Raw genomic sequence first — 14,661 nt, 5'->3', positions numbered from 1 at the left:
TCGGGAAACAAACTGTTAGAAAATGAGAATAATTATGTTCCATGTCATTTTTCCACATGATATCTTGCAGAACGGAGGGTTATATGATCACTTATCTTAGGACATGTCACTGACTAGGTCAGAGTTCGACAACGGCTTTGAGAGCTACAATTTGCTAGTCAATTTATGAAGTTGTACTTGCAATTATAGTTATTAGACTTATCCACGTGGGATACTATTGGTTTAGGTGTCTAAGCCCATAAATATAATTGGTATGTACTTGAATTAATGTTAGCACAGTCGTTTTCAGTTGCCTTCATACTAGCAACTAGACAAGATGACCTATAGAGAAAGAGGAAGAATTTATTATTTGGAATAATAAATTAATATTGAAAAATTATTTATTAATTTATTATGACAATAATATATTAATTAGAAATCATGTTATTTAATTAATATTTAATCAGAAATTAATTTGGAATTAATTTTAGGATTTAAGGAATTATTTAAAAGTGCATGGGCTATTTAGAATTAATTAATAGTTGTGGTTTTGGGCTCTTGGACCATCCTAGAAGGGATGGAAGAAAACTTCTAGGGAGGCCCTAGAATTTTCATCCATGGATTTAGGGATGGGGAGTCCATGGGTTGCTTAGGCCTTAAGTTAGAAATTAGGGTTTCCTCTAGCAAACCCTAGCTTTGGCTCTAAGAAACCTCAGCTATTTAAAGATCCTTAACCCTCTGGATTTCGTCCATGCCATCAAACCCTAAGGATAGCCGAAATTTGAAGTATCTTCCTCCTCTCTATCCTCTCACCCTCTTGTTTGGTGTGTTTGTGAACCATTAGAGGTGTTACAATTGTGACACTTACTCTCAAAGTTCAAGATCATCAAGGAATCCATTGTTATTACAGCATAACAATAAAGGTATGTATTCTAACCCTTGGTTTGTTAATTTCAAAAATTGTAGTTACCTCATAAGGTTTCTTGTTATGTGTTCAATGCTTGTATGTCTAATAGAGAAAACATAAATCCAACATATTAGGGTTGCATGCACACATAGGAATTGTTTGTTATGCTCAAAACTCATCACCTTCGACCCATGAGTATAGTGAAGAGACTCACCTGAACTACTTATCTGAAGCTCAACCGCCACCTCAGTAACAAAACAGCCAACCTAAGTTTCCTAAAGCCAAACCGAATCAATCCTTGGTCAAAAGCTTAATTCTACTTAAGTTTGACCAAAAGCCAAACTGGTCAAACAGTCAACAGTCAAAGTCAAACAGTCAACATACAGTCCATTTACACGTCATGGCCTTCCTTGGCCACGTCGTGGCCATGCCAAGACAAAATAGTCGAGGTTTCAAACTCCACCACGCCATGGTCATCTTCGTTACGCCGTGGGAAACTGTCTAAAGTGTTATTTATTCATTAAGCACTTAAACCTTATAGATCTAAATCTAAAACTTCACATCTACTCCTTCTTAATGACTTAATGGATAAATTTTCCAACTTTATCCATTATGACTTCATCCAAAGGTAAAATCATGAGCCCTAAATCCAGTAAGCACTTAATATGACCAAAAGTCAAACATAAGATCAAGAACCCTCAAGCTAAGACCTTTCTGTCACTAACCCAGAAGTGCATGGCCATGAGAAGGCCATATCAAGCTATGGAGTTCCTCAAACTCCAAGAGCATCTAAGAATGGGATCAAAACATCCAAAAATGGGCTCAAACATCAAACAATAAATACAAAGGTCAAGATATGAACTTTATACCTCCACTAACTCATAAATGTGAAGATGTTGGATCCAAGTTTGTTTATTACTTCCTTATACCAAGATGAACTACTTTCTTCTTCAAGTTTCACCAAAAGAGGGTATTAACCTCAAGATCAAGCCACCAAGCTAATTTCCACAAAAGAAAGGCTAGGGTTTTGAAATGAAGGGATGGAGGTTGAAGAAGATGACCTAGAATGGGGGTTAAGATGTTTACTACTTGAATGCTTGTTGATTACATCCGATGTTCTCCCTTTTCTTGGGTTTTTTGTATTCAATATGATGTTTTTTCTAGGTTTTGTGTTTAATGTTGGTGTGTTGATGATGCTTTGGAGGAAGATGAATGTTGGTGGTACCAAGAGGTGGACAGTGAGTAAGCCGACAAAGGTGGTTGCACATGGACAATCATTGTGGCGATGGTGGGAGTTGATTTCGTAAAGGCATCATTGACACATGGAGGCCATGCCAGCACTACGTAGGTAAGTATTGATTTAAAAAATTAGTGACCTATTGCACAAAAAAAATTAATAACCAAATTGGGACAAATCACAAAGTTCGTTATGTTACATTGTCATTTTCCCTAAAGTTAGCTCAAATCCAACCCACATTTTCAATGAAAGAAAAAAAAATCCAAGAAGCTTTCATTTAAAGATTCTTCTTACAAAACTAAATTCCAAATATATTCTAAACACACAATGTTCTATAAAGAAAGTACCAACACGTCACCCACGAAAATCAAAACCCAAATTCAAAATACCTCATATTAAAAAACATTTTCAACACTTCTAATCCCCCTTATTTCCTTGCATCAAAGGGAGACTCTGAAACATCAATCGATCTTTCATCATCTTCCTTGATGTTATTAATCATACCTGCAACTTGATTAATACTCAGCCTCGACTCCGGCGATTTGTCAACGCATTTTATCGCAACCTGCAACAAATTCACCATCCTTTCTTCACTCGCGCCTTCCCGAATCAGTGCTCGATCAAACACCTCCACCGTCCATTCTTCTTTGACCACCGAAACCACCCACGTCGCGAGATCCATCCCGTTGTTTTCCACCATCGGCATCTTTCCGGTTAAAAGCTCAAGAAGAATAACCCCAAATGCATAAATATCGCCTCTGAATCCATCGATTTGATCGAGTTGCAAGGTGTTGTTGTTGGGGATTGGGGAATTGTTGAAATTGTTGAGTGACATTAGACCATATTCGCTGATGCAAGCTTCCATGTTGTTGTTGAAGAGAATGTTTGAGGATTTTAGGTTTCCGTGAGGGATGTCTGGATGAAGCTCATCGTGCATGAATGATAAAGCGTCGGCTATGGTGGATGCAACTCCGAGCCTGCTGCTCCAGTCGAATGTTTGACCCATTGGCATTCCTGCAAATTATTGTTTGTGTTCTATAAGATCAAATACAATTTATGACAATGTAGTTTTTGAAAATTTACCTAATTATAGAGTTTTTTTATATAAAATAAAATTTTATTGCATTAGATAATACTTATCATTTTATAATATAAAGCCTTACAATGAAAAAAATTATAATATAATGATGTAATTTGGTATATATTTTAAAATATCATGTCTTGATTTATAAAATAAAAAAATAATAATAATAAAAAAAAAAGATATTGTATAACATATTATATAAATAAACAGAAGTACATTGATATTTTTTGCATTTCCACGTTTTATATTATATATAATATAGTTGTGCTATGCGAAACACCAAAACATATATAAACTTTTTGTTTTATAAATAAAAATATAACATAAAATAAAATAAATAGCAATAAACTTTCTTTTATTTGATTATTATATATTTATTCTTATAACATAATTATATTTCTATAAATGACCCATTCACAGGTGTGTCAAAACACAAAACAATTTTACCATTATAATAATATATTTTTGAAATATAGTTTCCTAGTAATAAAAATTGGATATCTCCCTCCCTAATAAAAGAGTAGCACATTTGTCACGTGCCAATCAATTAGAGCTTCATATTAATTATTTGTCAGTTATCATTCTAAGGTTTTTCTTCATTAATTAAATTTTTACTAATTCATTCCTCCATTTTACACATATCAAACACATCAACAAAAAATTTATTTGTAATATCTATTGCCTAATTTATTAAATTATTAATTTTTTTTATCATTGTTCAATAATTACATTATAATTTAATTAAAATTATTTTTACCTTTTTAATCCGTGGTGCCCACGGGTTATAAACTAGTATAATATTATAATAGTTCGATGTTTTATAGTATGAAGTCTTAATTAGAAGGAAAAAAATGAATGTATATTGCTATTTTTTGTATTTAGTGGTTTAATATATAACATAACTCCACTATATAAAGCACGTAAGAACACAAATAAATTATTTGTTTTATATAATAAAATGCAAGAAACAACTTATTTTATTGATTTGGTTATTAGCATCCTAATATTATTTATTCCAATTCCAACGTCGTATTTCAAAAGAAAAATGGTGCAAATACAAAGAAAATTTTGCCTACAATGTTGTAACTAATTAAAATTTCCCAAATTTAGATGTCTTAACAAAGAAAAAAGTTGAAGTTACGAAGTTATGATAGACAATACACAAATAAATGAAAGTTTATTACTATATAAAGCACCAAAACACAAGAAAAGGGAAGAAAATTACCATGAAGGAGCTTAAAGAGACTTCCATTAGGTTGGTACTCATAAACCATAAGCTTCTCTTGTCGCGAACAATAAAATGCAACAACCGGCAATACATTCGGATGCTTCACATGATTCAATCTTTTCATTCTTAACTTAAATTCGTCCGAAGGTAACAACCAATCTTTAATCCTTTTAACCGCAAGAGTCATTCCTTCTTCTTCACATTTCACCTTATAAACACTCCCATGTTTCCCTCTCCCCAACAACTCCGCGGGTGCCTTCAAAAGTTCTTCAAATTTCAACCCGTTAACTTCCGGGCTCGTGAGAACAATCAAAGAAGAAGAAACGGGCCCACTCTCGATCGAATTCCCACCAAAAACCTCGGATTTACTCATTGTAATGCTTTTGAATTCGATAGATTCAAGGGCATTTTCGTCTTTTGATCGATAGTTATCATCATCACCTTCTTCCACCAACTCTTCTTTCTTGTTTTTTCCCTTTTTACATATCTTGAGCATAATCAAGAGCAAAATGGCTAAACCAATGAGAGCATAGCCCGAGTACATCAAGATTTCAGTCGAATTTGACCCGTTCTTTTTTGAGTTATCCGAGGTTTGGGCCGCATGTGGGCTTGTAGGTCCCGGGACTTCACATTTGTTTGGTAACGGGTCGCCACATAATCCAAGATTCCCAAGGTAGCTAGAGGGGGTAAAACGGTCACCCCCTGGTGGGACCGAGCCCGAAAAATTATTATTGGATACATTAAAAGATGCTAGATTTGAGAAATCAAATTCGGGTATGGGCCCCGAGAATTGATTGTTTTGGGCTAAAATCTCGATTAAGCCCGATATTCGGGGCAAATTCGGTAAATCCCCCGAGAACCCATTATCTGAAATCTCGAGTCTTTTGAGATTGTTCAATTGGGAAAGAGTTTCCGGAAGGTTACCCACGAATTGGTTTCCACTTATGTATAAGTGAGTAAGTTCCTTGCAATTAGCAATTGTGTCGAAATCGTCCCCGTGTAGATTATTGTTTTTGATGCTAATGATAGCGATAGAAAGGGCAAGAGATGTAATATTGCATATAAAACTCGGGTTAAAAGTTCCCGAGAGATTGAAACTATCAAAAGCGATTGACTTAACGGACAATATTTGATCATGGCAAGTGATTCCGGTCCACTTAGCTTCACAAGGATCGGAAGTGAGATTCCAACCGGAGACCGGAATCGGAATCGAAGAGTTCCCGGAAAGACTTTCGAAAAACCCGACTAACGCATCAATAGCATCGATTTCAACCGATCCCATTCCGTTAAGAAGCAAGAACAACGAAAGAACAAATACCCAATTAGGAATCGGGTTCATTTTGGCTAACAACATTAAAAAGGAAGAAAACAAGAATTTCAAGATATGATTTGTGGTGGAAGGTGGACAATATAACACTTAGAGAAAAAACTCACACATTGATCTCAGTTTCTTTGGTGATGAAAACAACAATGGAATAGAATTTGGAATTCATAATGTTACCATTTGGTAGGAGACAACACTTTAGTACAAAAAGCCGGCACTTGAAAAGGACGGAGATAATTAATAGTCTTAAGTGTACAACAATCTTGTGTAGGATTATGCAGTAAAGATGCTATTTCGGTTTAAATAATGAATCATCTATGATGTTGACCTTAACTCATAAAAGATTAAATAATTATACCTTGTAATCTATCTTCTTGTACGACATATAAGTATATTATTGTTATCCGTGTCTATTTCTCCAAAGGGTTTCAAAATATAAGAACAAAATGACAAACAGTTTGTAATAAAGTAGTTATAAGATATAGCCATCATTTTACATTTTTACTTATAGAGAAGAATCCCATAAGCCCCCAACATTATGACTTTGTCTTCATGATGACATGGTCATCATTAACAATACCTAAACTCCAATAGGAATAGGAGCAACTAGAGTTTAGATGTAGTCAGAAAATCCAATACGAATAGAGTAAATTACACGAATGATCCCTATGGTTTGGGGTAATTTGCACGTTTTGTTTTTAACTTATTTTTTTAACTTGGAAGGTCCTTACAGTTTGTTTTTGTTACGCCCTCTTATTTGAAGCCACATATAAGATAAACTTATACTATTCAACTACTCTGATTTTAAGCATATACATCCTCTTATTTAAAGTCACATATAATATAAAAACTCATATTATTCAACTACTCTGAAGTTCATACACCCTCTTATTTAAAGCTACACAGTGATAAACTCATACATATTTACATAAACTGCCACCTGTCAAATTTTCCCTATGACATCATCATTCCTGCTAGAAAAAGAGGTGATATTAGTCCAAAAAACATTACATCAAAGGAAAACAAAATAATTGATATAATAATACAATAAAATTAAAAGGATCAAAGCAAAAACAAAATATAACTGATATAATAATATTCCAATAAAATGAAAATGAACAAAGTGTTTGTGATAAATTCCAAATTCCCATTTATATTCATCTTTAAATAATCCAGGGTGGCAAGTGAAAGTTACAAACAAATTTTCATTACACATCTACAGCAAAGCATAAATGGCTCTGCTTTTTGCTCTAAATTTTACAAGAAACTATGTGACAAAACCCGTATCAAGAGTGGGAGATTTTTAAACAAAAAAAAAAAAAAAAAAAAAAAAAAACAAATCTTATAATATTTGAGTTCAGGGGTATTTATGTCTTTTACGGGTCTGCATTTCCAGCAACATCTTCTTCACTTGATTCACTTCTTCCATCACTGATATCTTCATTGCTTTCATCTTCATCACTTTCATCTCCAAGTGTGTTGCCATTGATATTCTCCTTTTTTGCATATAGCTCACAGTATTCTACACCAAGAAACCCAAATTACTAATATACCCTTGTTCTATTAATTAATTTCTTAACTTATAAAAAAATTTCAAATACTCAACAACTTCAAGCACATCCAAACACCATCTCCTTCAAGACCTTTTACTGATTCTTGTTATTCAGCATCACAAATTTACTAAAATGCCCCTAGTAAATGGAAAAAAGAAAGAAAGATGAGGAAGAGGAACCTTTGACTTTCTTCTCATATTGCTCCTTGTCCTTTATCATCAATGATGCTGCATCACCATTTAGTGGGTCTGAAGGATTTGGGTATAGCAAAAGTTGGGGGAGAAAAACCTCAAATACATTTAAAAGATCTGTAGATAATAATTTTTTTTTAAAAATAATAATAATAATTAAGCTTATATACAAAAGATACATTCCACTACTATAAACATAACAATCAAGATTTGTGGAAAAACAAATTATAAATTACCAAACATTGGACTCCAAGATTGGTTGATGACATCCAAGCAGACAGATCCAGACCTGCAATTCAACAAAAATTTCCAGTTGTTAATGAAGATGATAAGGGCATTCACGTCTTTTGCACATACAAGAGATTGAAAGTGAGTCTGTGTCCGATTGACATTAGTCCAATGCATGCCAAACATAGTAAAAATGTCATGTTCAATTTGTAGAAAGAGGGATGATAATTGCAATTTGTTGAAAGATGAAGATGAAAACGAAAATATTCTGAAAAGTAAACTCACAGTTCATCAACATTTGGGTGAAAAATCCTGTTTAAGAAACCAATAGAAGGAGATTTGTATGGATAAGCATCTGGAAGCTCCACACGCACTTTCCAAACACCACCTTCATATAAACCTGAAAGAAAGATGATGTAAATATGTATATATAAGATATAATTGCAAAAACAAATGATATGAGAGTGAAGAAGAGATGAAGAATCTTACTTTCTTTTGGACCATGGAATTCCACATTGATTTCATTGATGGAATCATTTACTGGCTCCACAGCATAGTCACTCATCATCCTTCAACATGAATACAACATGTAACTAAGTGCAAAATCAATGGCAGATTGTAACCAAATTAGGAGTTGAAAGCAAAAGAACATGTAAAACAGAGCATGCTTACAGTTTCATGACATCCATATCTTTTCTTTTGCTTGGAGACGACATTTTCTGCAATATCTAACCTGCCATTTTAGCAAAAACTATAAGATACTGCAATAAGATCAAATCAAGAACAAGATCGATGCCAAATTATATATCAGAAGGCCATGAAAAAGAAACTGAAATCATTACACTTATGGTCCTTATTCCCCAATGTGGGAATTGGGATTATGAATTTATGACTATCTTTGGATGAAGCAACTTTCATGTCAATTTTGTTTAAGTTTCAATGCGTAGCAAATTCTCAAGTGGAAAAACAATTCGTAAGTTAACTACATTTTAGGGTTTCAAGTTTGGTCTTCTCGTCGTCTACTAAACCAATGAATTGAATATCCTTGAATTTCGTTAAACCTAACAATCATCATTTGAGAAACTAAACCTGCAACCTAAGTAAAAAATCACATACAGAAATACACTAACCAACTTCAAAATCATATAAGCACGATATGAAAGTCATATATGCAAGAGATAATCTATCCCCACCAAGATGTGATCGTACAAAATTGGGGTCAAATTATCCATCCGATTATGTTACTGATCAATTAAAGGAGATTTTCAGGGCGATAAAGCACCACCAATCGAATCAAGTTAGAATCAACGATATCAAAAACCCACCGAGTATGTAAAGAGCAGATCGATGATTCTTCGGGTGAAGAAATCTATGTGAATTTGAAGGATAAAAAAGGGGAATCGAAGGAGAAATTATGTTAGATAAAACGAAGGGGAACAAGGAAAGAGAGAAATATATATTTAGCCGAATAATTATAATGACTTGGTTAAAATTTGAATGAATAAATATTTGTTTTTAATTGATAAATATCACAAAAATCATTGAGAATTGATTTTGATATTTTATTAAATTCCGTCTTAATTAAAACATGTTTATGGATTTGTTTCCATATTTGACTATTTATCAGATGTGATAATTTTTGATGATACGGCGATGACATAACATGATAGGTGTCACTCATTAGGGACCTAACATTATCCTACTACTGTCTACTCAATACTAGTATGCAATTCTCATCAAGCTGAAACACATAAAACAGGCACATAAGGCATCCTCCTAGATCCTTAGTCCTATACTAGCATGCTGTTCTACGGAAACTGAAACTGAACTGATCTGAAACTGAAACTGAAACTGATAACATAACTTGTATGGGTAATTTGGGAGTACTTACTTGAGCTCGGCTGATTGCACGCATCACACACCTTGTTCTTTTCAAAGTTCTTTTCTCTTTTCAAACTTCCTTTATAAAATGATTTTACTTTGAAAATTTTCATACCAAGTCCTTAGTTTGAGTTCAGGCACACCCGAGATTGTGCCTGAATCCCTCAAACCAAGGCTCTGATACCAACTTGTAACATCCCAAAAATACAGGCCAAAAATTTCATTTTTAAATACGTCATTATAAAACCAACAATATAAAATAAACATCTGTAATATCATGTCATGTCAAAACCAAAGTAGAAATAATCAAAGGTGTTATCATAAAACAATATCAGAGTGTAATCCCAAAGATCTCGTGTGTGGAAAACCATAGTGTGATGCGCTGCAATCTAGTCGGCTCCTTTCCTTTAAACACGAAGTACCTGAAACCAAAACTGAAAACCGTAAGCATGAAGCTTAGTGAGTTCCCCCATCATACCACATACCATACAATCACATAACATATATACTGTCGGGTAATTCCGGAGTGCCGACCTACCCGGTACGGCCATTCTGGGGTGACAACCTACCCGTACGACCATTCTGGGGTGCCGTCCTACCCGTGTCAAGCCATTTTGGGGTGCTGAACTACCCGTAGGTTGTAACAGCCCGAAACCTCAGGTGTTATTTATTCATATATTTTTGGTGTTTTGTGAGGGGACTCGGCGAGTTGGAGCTCAAACTCGCCGAGTAGGATCGCGGTTTTGGACGCGGGTTCGCGCCTGGACTCGGCGAGTCCACGCTGTTTAATGAAACCCTAATTTCCCGGTCCTGAGCCCTATTTAAGGGACCTTATGGCCTTCATTGTGGCTACCTTCGACCTTGGGAGCACCAGAGCAGTTGAGAGTTCTTGTGAGTGAGATAAGAGGCCATTATTCACCATTTTTGTGTGTATTTGCAAGAAAGGAAGAGGAAAGCCAAGCTAAGGGAGTTGGGGAACTTAGATCTACTCCCATTTCGACAGAGGAAGCTAATTGAGGTAACATTCAGAGCTTATTCTCATGTTTTTCTTGATATGGCCAAATCTAGGGTTTCTTCATGCCTTGTTTGCCTTGTATTTGGAGTATGATAGGTCCCATGGGGAAATGGTACCTAGATCTGGACCATAGTAGGTACAGAGAGTCCCAAATGTCATGCTTTATGCCTTTCCTTTTGAGTTGGAGACTTAGGTTTCCATTTTAGATGTCATTTCATCAAAAGAGGCCTTGTAGGCGTTGCTTGGTAGCCAAGATTGAGACTTTACGTGATGAATGTGCTTGGCAGGGCTAGATCTATGAGTTGTTGGAGCGGATCTGACCGCAGAAGCGAGATTGAGTCGATGCATGGCATGGACTCGCCGAGTCCGAAGAACAGACTCGGCGAGTAGCATGAAGATTGTCCTAACCACTCAGCGAGTGGTCTTGCCGAGTTAAGGGATGACTCAGTGAGTCAGGGAGAGTTAGAGAGGGTTGACAGGTGGACTGAGTCAAGCTGGAACTCGCCGAGTTGTTCTTGAGACTCGGCGAGTTGAGTCGTGGTGGCCCCGCGATTATGCCAGGTGAAACTCGTCGAGTCAGAGAAATACTCGACGTGTCAAGAGAGGATCCAAGGGAGTCAGTGGACACGTGTAGACTCGCCGAGTCGCCCTAGTGCACTCGCCGAGTCCGGTCAAAGTTGACCGTTGACTTTGGTTGACTTTTAGGGTTTGGTCAGCGATGTGGCCTTTGGGCCAAGAGAGGGGTAAAATGGTCTTTTACCCTTAAGAGGGTGTCAAGAGAGGGTTGATCCTAGACTCGAGAGTTATATTCATGAGAGTATTTGCCTTATGTGTTAGGCGGTGGCAAGTTCGAGATTCAAGTGTGGGGATATCTGCTTTCTGCTTGCCAGGTGAGTCTTCTCACTATACTTTACCTTGAGTAGGTAATCAGAGTTATGTGATAGAGTATTTGTATGCTATATGCCTGTTATGTGTTGTACTGCATTATTTCTATGTGATTTATGTTGTGCATGTTTACAGAGTTGGAACCGGAAGGTTCCCAGAGTTAGAATCGGAGGGTTCACAGAGTTAGAACCAGAGGGTTCATAGAGTAGGGTCCACGGACCCACAGAGTTATAGCCTCGAGTGGCTAATATATGTATGTGTGGTATTTTGGGGAACTCACTAAGCTTCGTGCTTACAGTGTTTTGTGTTATGTGTTTCAGGTTTCTCTCAGGATCACGGGACGGCACCGGCTCGATTGTACACACCAGATAAAGAGTCATGTTTTGAGGATCCTGGTTTATTATGCAAGTGAAAATGGAGTTATGTTTTGTAATTCGATTATGAATGAGACTTTCAGCAAAGTGTTTTTTTTAATTAAACGATTATTTTAAAATGAAAAATTGTTTTGAAATTTTCGGTGTTACAAGTTGGTATCAGAGCCTTGGTTTGAGGGATTCGGATGCGCCTTCGGGTAAATCTGGACTCAAACTGAGGAAGTAAGAAAATTTTTCAAAGAAATAATTTTCTAAAGCGAATAAGAGTTCAAAGAGAAAGCGAGAAAGAGTAGTGTGTACAATCAGCCAGAGCCCAAACGGTGATTTCCCAAAATACCCTTACTTTTGTGTCATGAGATATCTATGATGCACTTTATGAGATATTATTGCATGCTAGAGACAGGCTAGGTATTCCATATCTTAGGACTAGAGTGGCCTGATTTGTGATGCCTTAGCCTAGGAATTGCTGTTATATGCGATGTGCTTTTGAGTATGTGATGAGTGAGAATATTTAGTTGGAATCCTTTAGGGGATTTGAGTAGAGGAGTAATCTAGGGGAGATACCTAGATAAGTACCGTGGTACTTAGAGAAAGAATAGTTAGAACCCGCGAGGGGAAGAGTTGCAGAGTTCGGTGGTACTTTCGAGGATGAGCAGAGCAAGCAGAGTTATCACCCAGAGTGAGTCATATATATTCTTCGATGCTCGAATGCTGCTTGCTTCGTGCTTTGTGGAACTCTTGATGATGGGAGTCAGCTACCAAGCGAATATGATGATATTCAGGAGGTAGATGGCTGGCATCATTAGGAGCTCTTTAGCAGCTGATGGCAGAGAAGTGTGGGAATCTAGGAAGAGCCTAGGGAGTGACCTTAGCCAGATGAGTGCGCTGGCAGAGTAGAGAATTTCGCTAGGGAGCGAGCGCGCGACGGAATTGGTGAATGAGAAGGTCGAGCAACTACTTAGGAGCTCCGGGATAGTCCGTGTGGAAAGTATGGGTAGATGTGGCAGGTAGTATGGGCCCGTACTACTGAAAGCAGAGGACCCATACTTGATACAGGGAGTATTCTGAAGGTTCTAAGGAGCGGATTGAGAAGTGATGTTATGGTTCGAGTACCATACATCGGAGCAGCTTGAGGAGTGATGTTATGGTTCGAATACCATACATCGGAGCGTATTGAGGAGTGATGTTATGGTTCGAGTACCATACATCGGAGCGTATTGAGAAGTGACGTTATGGTTCGAGTACCATACATCAGAGCAGGTTGAGGAGTGATGTTATGGTTCGAGTACCATACATCGGAGCGGATTGAGGAGTGAAGTTATGGTTCGAGTACCATAAATCGGAGCGGATGAAGGAATGATGTTATGGTTCGAGTACCATGCATCGGAACAGATGGAGGAGTGATGTTATGGTTCGAGTACCATACACCGGAGCATATTGAGAAGAGATGTCATGGGATGAGTACCATGGTTTGTAGTGAATGATGCTTATGGTTCTCCGGTTATCCGGTCACGATTGATGAGGTGGAGATTGGACGTTATGGGTTTTAGGCCTGTGGGCCATGATTGAGTTCGAAGAGGCGTCCCTTGAGAGGGAGGTCGAGAGCCTATCAGAGTATTTTTGGTAAGGAGTTAGAGGGAGGGGCGAATTTCGGTCTGAGTTGAGCAATCAGTCGATAGAGGAGATGTCACCCTCTATGACCTGAGTGGTGCTGTTTATGTTCGCGTGCGGAACATGAGAGGCATGATGTTTAAGTTTCGGGTTTGGGGGTAAAACCCTGCAGGTTGTCATTGATGATGGTTTTCCATCAGAGTATCAGGTAGCATGTGTGCTGCGAGACAATGATTTACCATGAGCAGATAGTCAGATGGGACTGAGATAGTCGAGGACCACGTTACACCTATTTGAGTATAGTAAGGCGTATTGTGGAGGTATCAGTGGGGGAGTCCAGTCGAGTTAATCAGTGCGGTGGTTTTCCTATTTATGTTGGGTATTGAATATGGGAGTGGGTCCCTGTTCTTGGGATGATCCATGTGTTGGAACGTCGGTTGATGAGTTGAGGTAGGGGAATATGATGATTTCGTGGTCCAGTTTATGAGTCAGTGATGTTATCGGACAGTTGAGTTGCTTGGTATTGGATTGGTACGAGACTTGGAACGACTAGAGGCAGTCATGACGAGAAGTTCTTGAGGATTTCACCTGAGGTTCAGAGTTATGAGATCGATTGATTTCCTTAAAGGGGATTATCGGGCGTTGCGTAGCACTTTCCAGGGGCAGGTGCGTTGTGGCTGGTGAAAATAGTTCGTGAGGTTGTTGATGTGTCAGATAGTGATGGTTCGAACCCTAAGTGGGGGAGAACCGGGTGGTTTATTGAGAGACCCGGAGATTTGTGCAAGAGCGGTTAGGGGTTGGATGCAGAAACCTGCGGCTTGAATTCATGAGATCAGGGTCATTGGTGATCAAGGAAAGGTGCAGGGCGAGATAATGCATGTGGTATGTGTCTGAGAGAAGGATGGGTGTCTCCACGGCGGGTGGTCAATGATCAGGAATCTGGTGGTGGTCAGAGTCGTCTCAAGTGGAAGGCTCGTAATGATGGTATGGGCAGTTGAGAACTTCTGGGTTGAAAATGGGTAGAAGATTGTCGAGTAGCCAACTCCCGGGATGGGATGTGTATTCTTGCTTGGATTTTGAGCAGTAGTGGAAAGGGTTTCGGAAGATCATCAGTGTGTTCTGAAGGGTTAGCGCCTTCCTTGTATTCCAATTGAGTGTTTGGAT

At 37.6% G+C, this 14,661-nt stretch overlaps 2 protein-coding genes across 3 annotated transcripts; both read right to left on the bottom strand.

The window, feature by feature from the left end:
- Nucleotides 1–2,376: 2,376 nt before the first annotated feature.
- Nucleotides 2,377–5,902, bottom strand: LOC145093413 (putative inactive receptor kinase At2g26730). Its single transcript, XM_079031540.1, has 2 exons — nucleotides 4,433–5,902; nucleotides 2,377–3,137 (listed from the first exon to the last, which is right to left on the bottom strand). Exons 1-2 carry the CDS (start codon nucleotides 5,787–5,789, stop codon nucleotides 2,551–2,553), a joined length of 1,944 nt encoding a protein of 647 aa, XP_078887666.1. The 5' UTR covers nucleotides 5,790–5,902; the 3' UTR covers nucleotides 2,377–2,550.
- Nucleotides 5,903–6,885: 983 nt separating this feature from the next.
- On the bottom strand, nucleotides 6,886–9,199 carry LOC145093412 (ubiquitin-conjugating enzyme E2-23 kDa-like). 2 transcript variants are annotated; one of them, XM_079031538.1, is made up of 7 exons: nucleotides 9,057–9,199; nucleotides 8,404–8,464; nucleotides 8,221–8,300; nucleotides 8,017–8,131; nucleotides 7,740–7,792; nucleotides 7,492–7,620; nucleotides 6,886–7,281 (listed from the first exon to the last, which is right to left on the bottom strand). In XM_079031538.1, exons 2-7 carry the CDS (start codon nucleotides 8,445–8,447, stop codon nucleotides 7,136–7,138), a joined length of 567 nt encoding a protein of 188 aa, XP_078887664.1. In that variant the 5' UTR covers nucleotides 8,448–8,464; nucleotides 9,057–9,199; the 3' UTR covers nucleotides 6,886–7,135. The 2 variants fall into 2 exon arrangements, with proteins under 2 accessions (XP_078887664.1, XP_078887665.1); XM_079031539.1 differs by having other exon boundaries at nucleotides 8,404–8,459; nucleotides 9,057–9,182.
- Between the last annotated feature and the right edge of the window lie 5,462 nt (nucleotides 9,200–14,661).

Source organism: Lactuca serriola, chromosome 3, assembly GCF_051521515.1.
Source record: "Lactuca serriola cultivar US96UC23 chromosome 3, Lser_US96UC23_V15, whole genome shotgun sequence".
Taxonomy (NCBI): domain Eukaryota; kingdom Viridiplantae; phylum Streptophyta; class Magnoliopsida; order Asterales; family Asteraceae; genus Lactuca; species Lactuca serriola.
The sequence above is the reverse complement of the archived record's forward strand: the minus strand, read 5'-3'. Positions and strand labels throughout refer to the sequence as shown.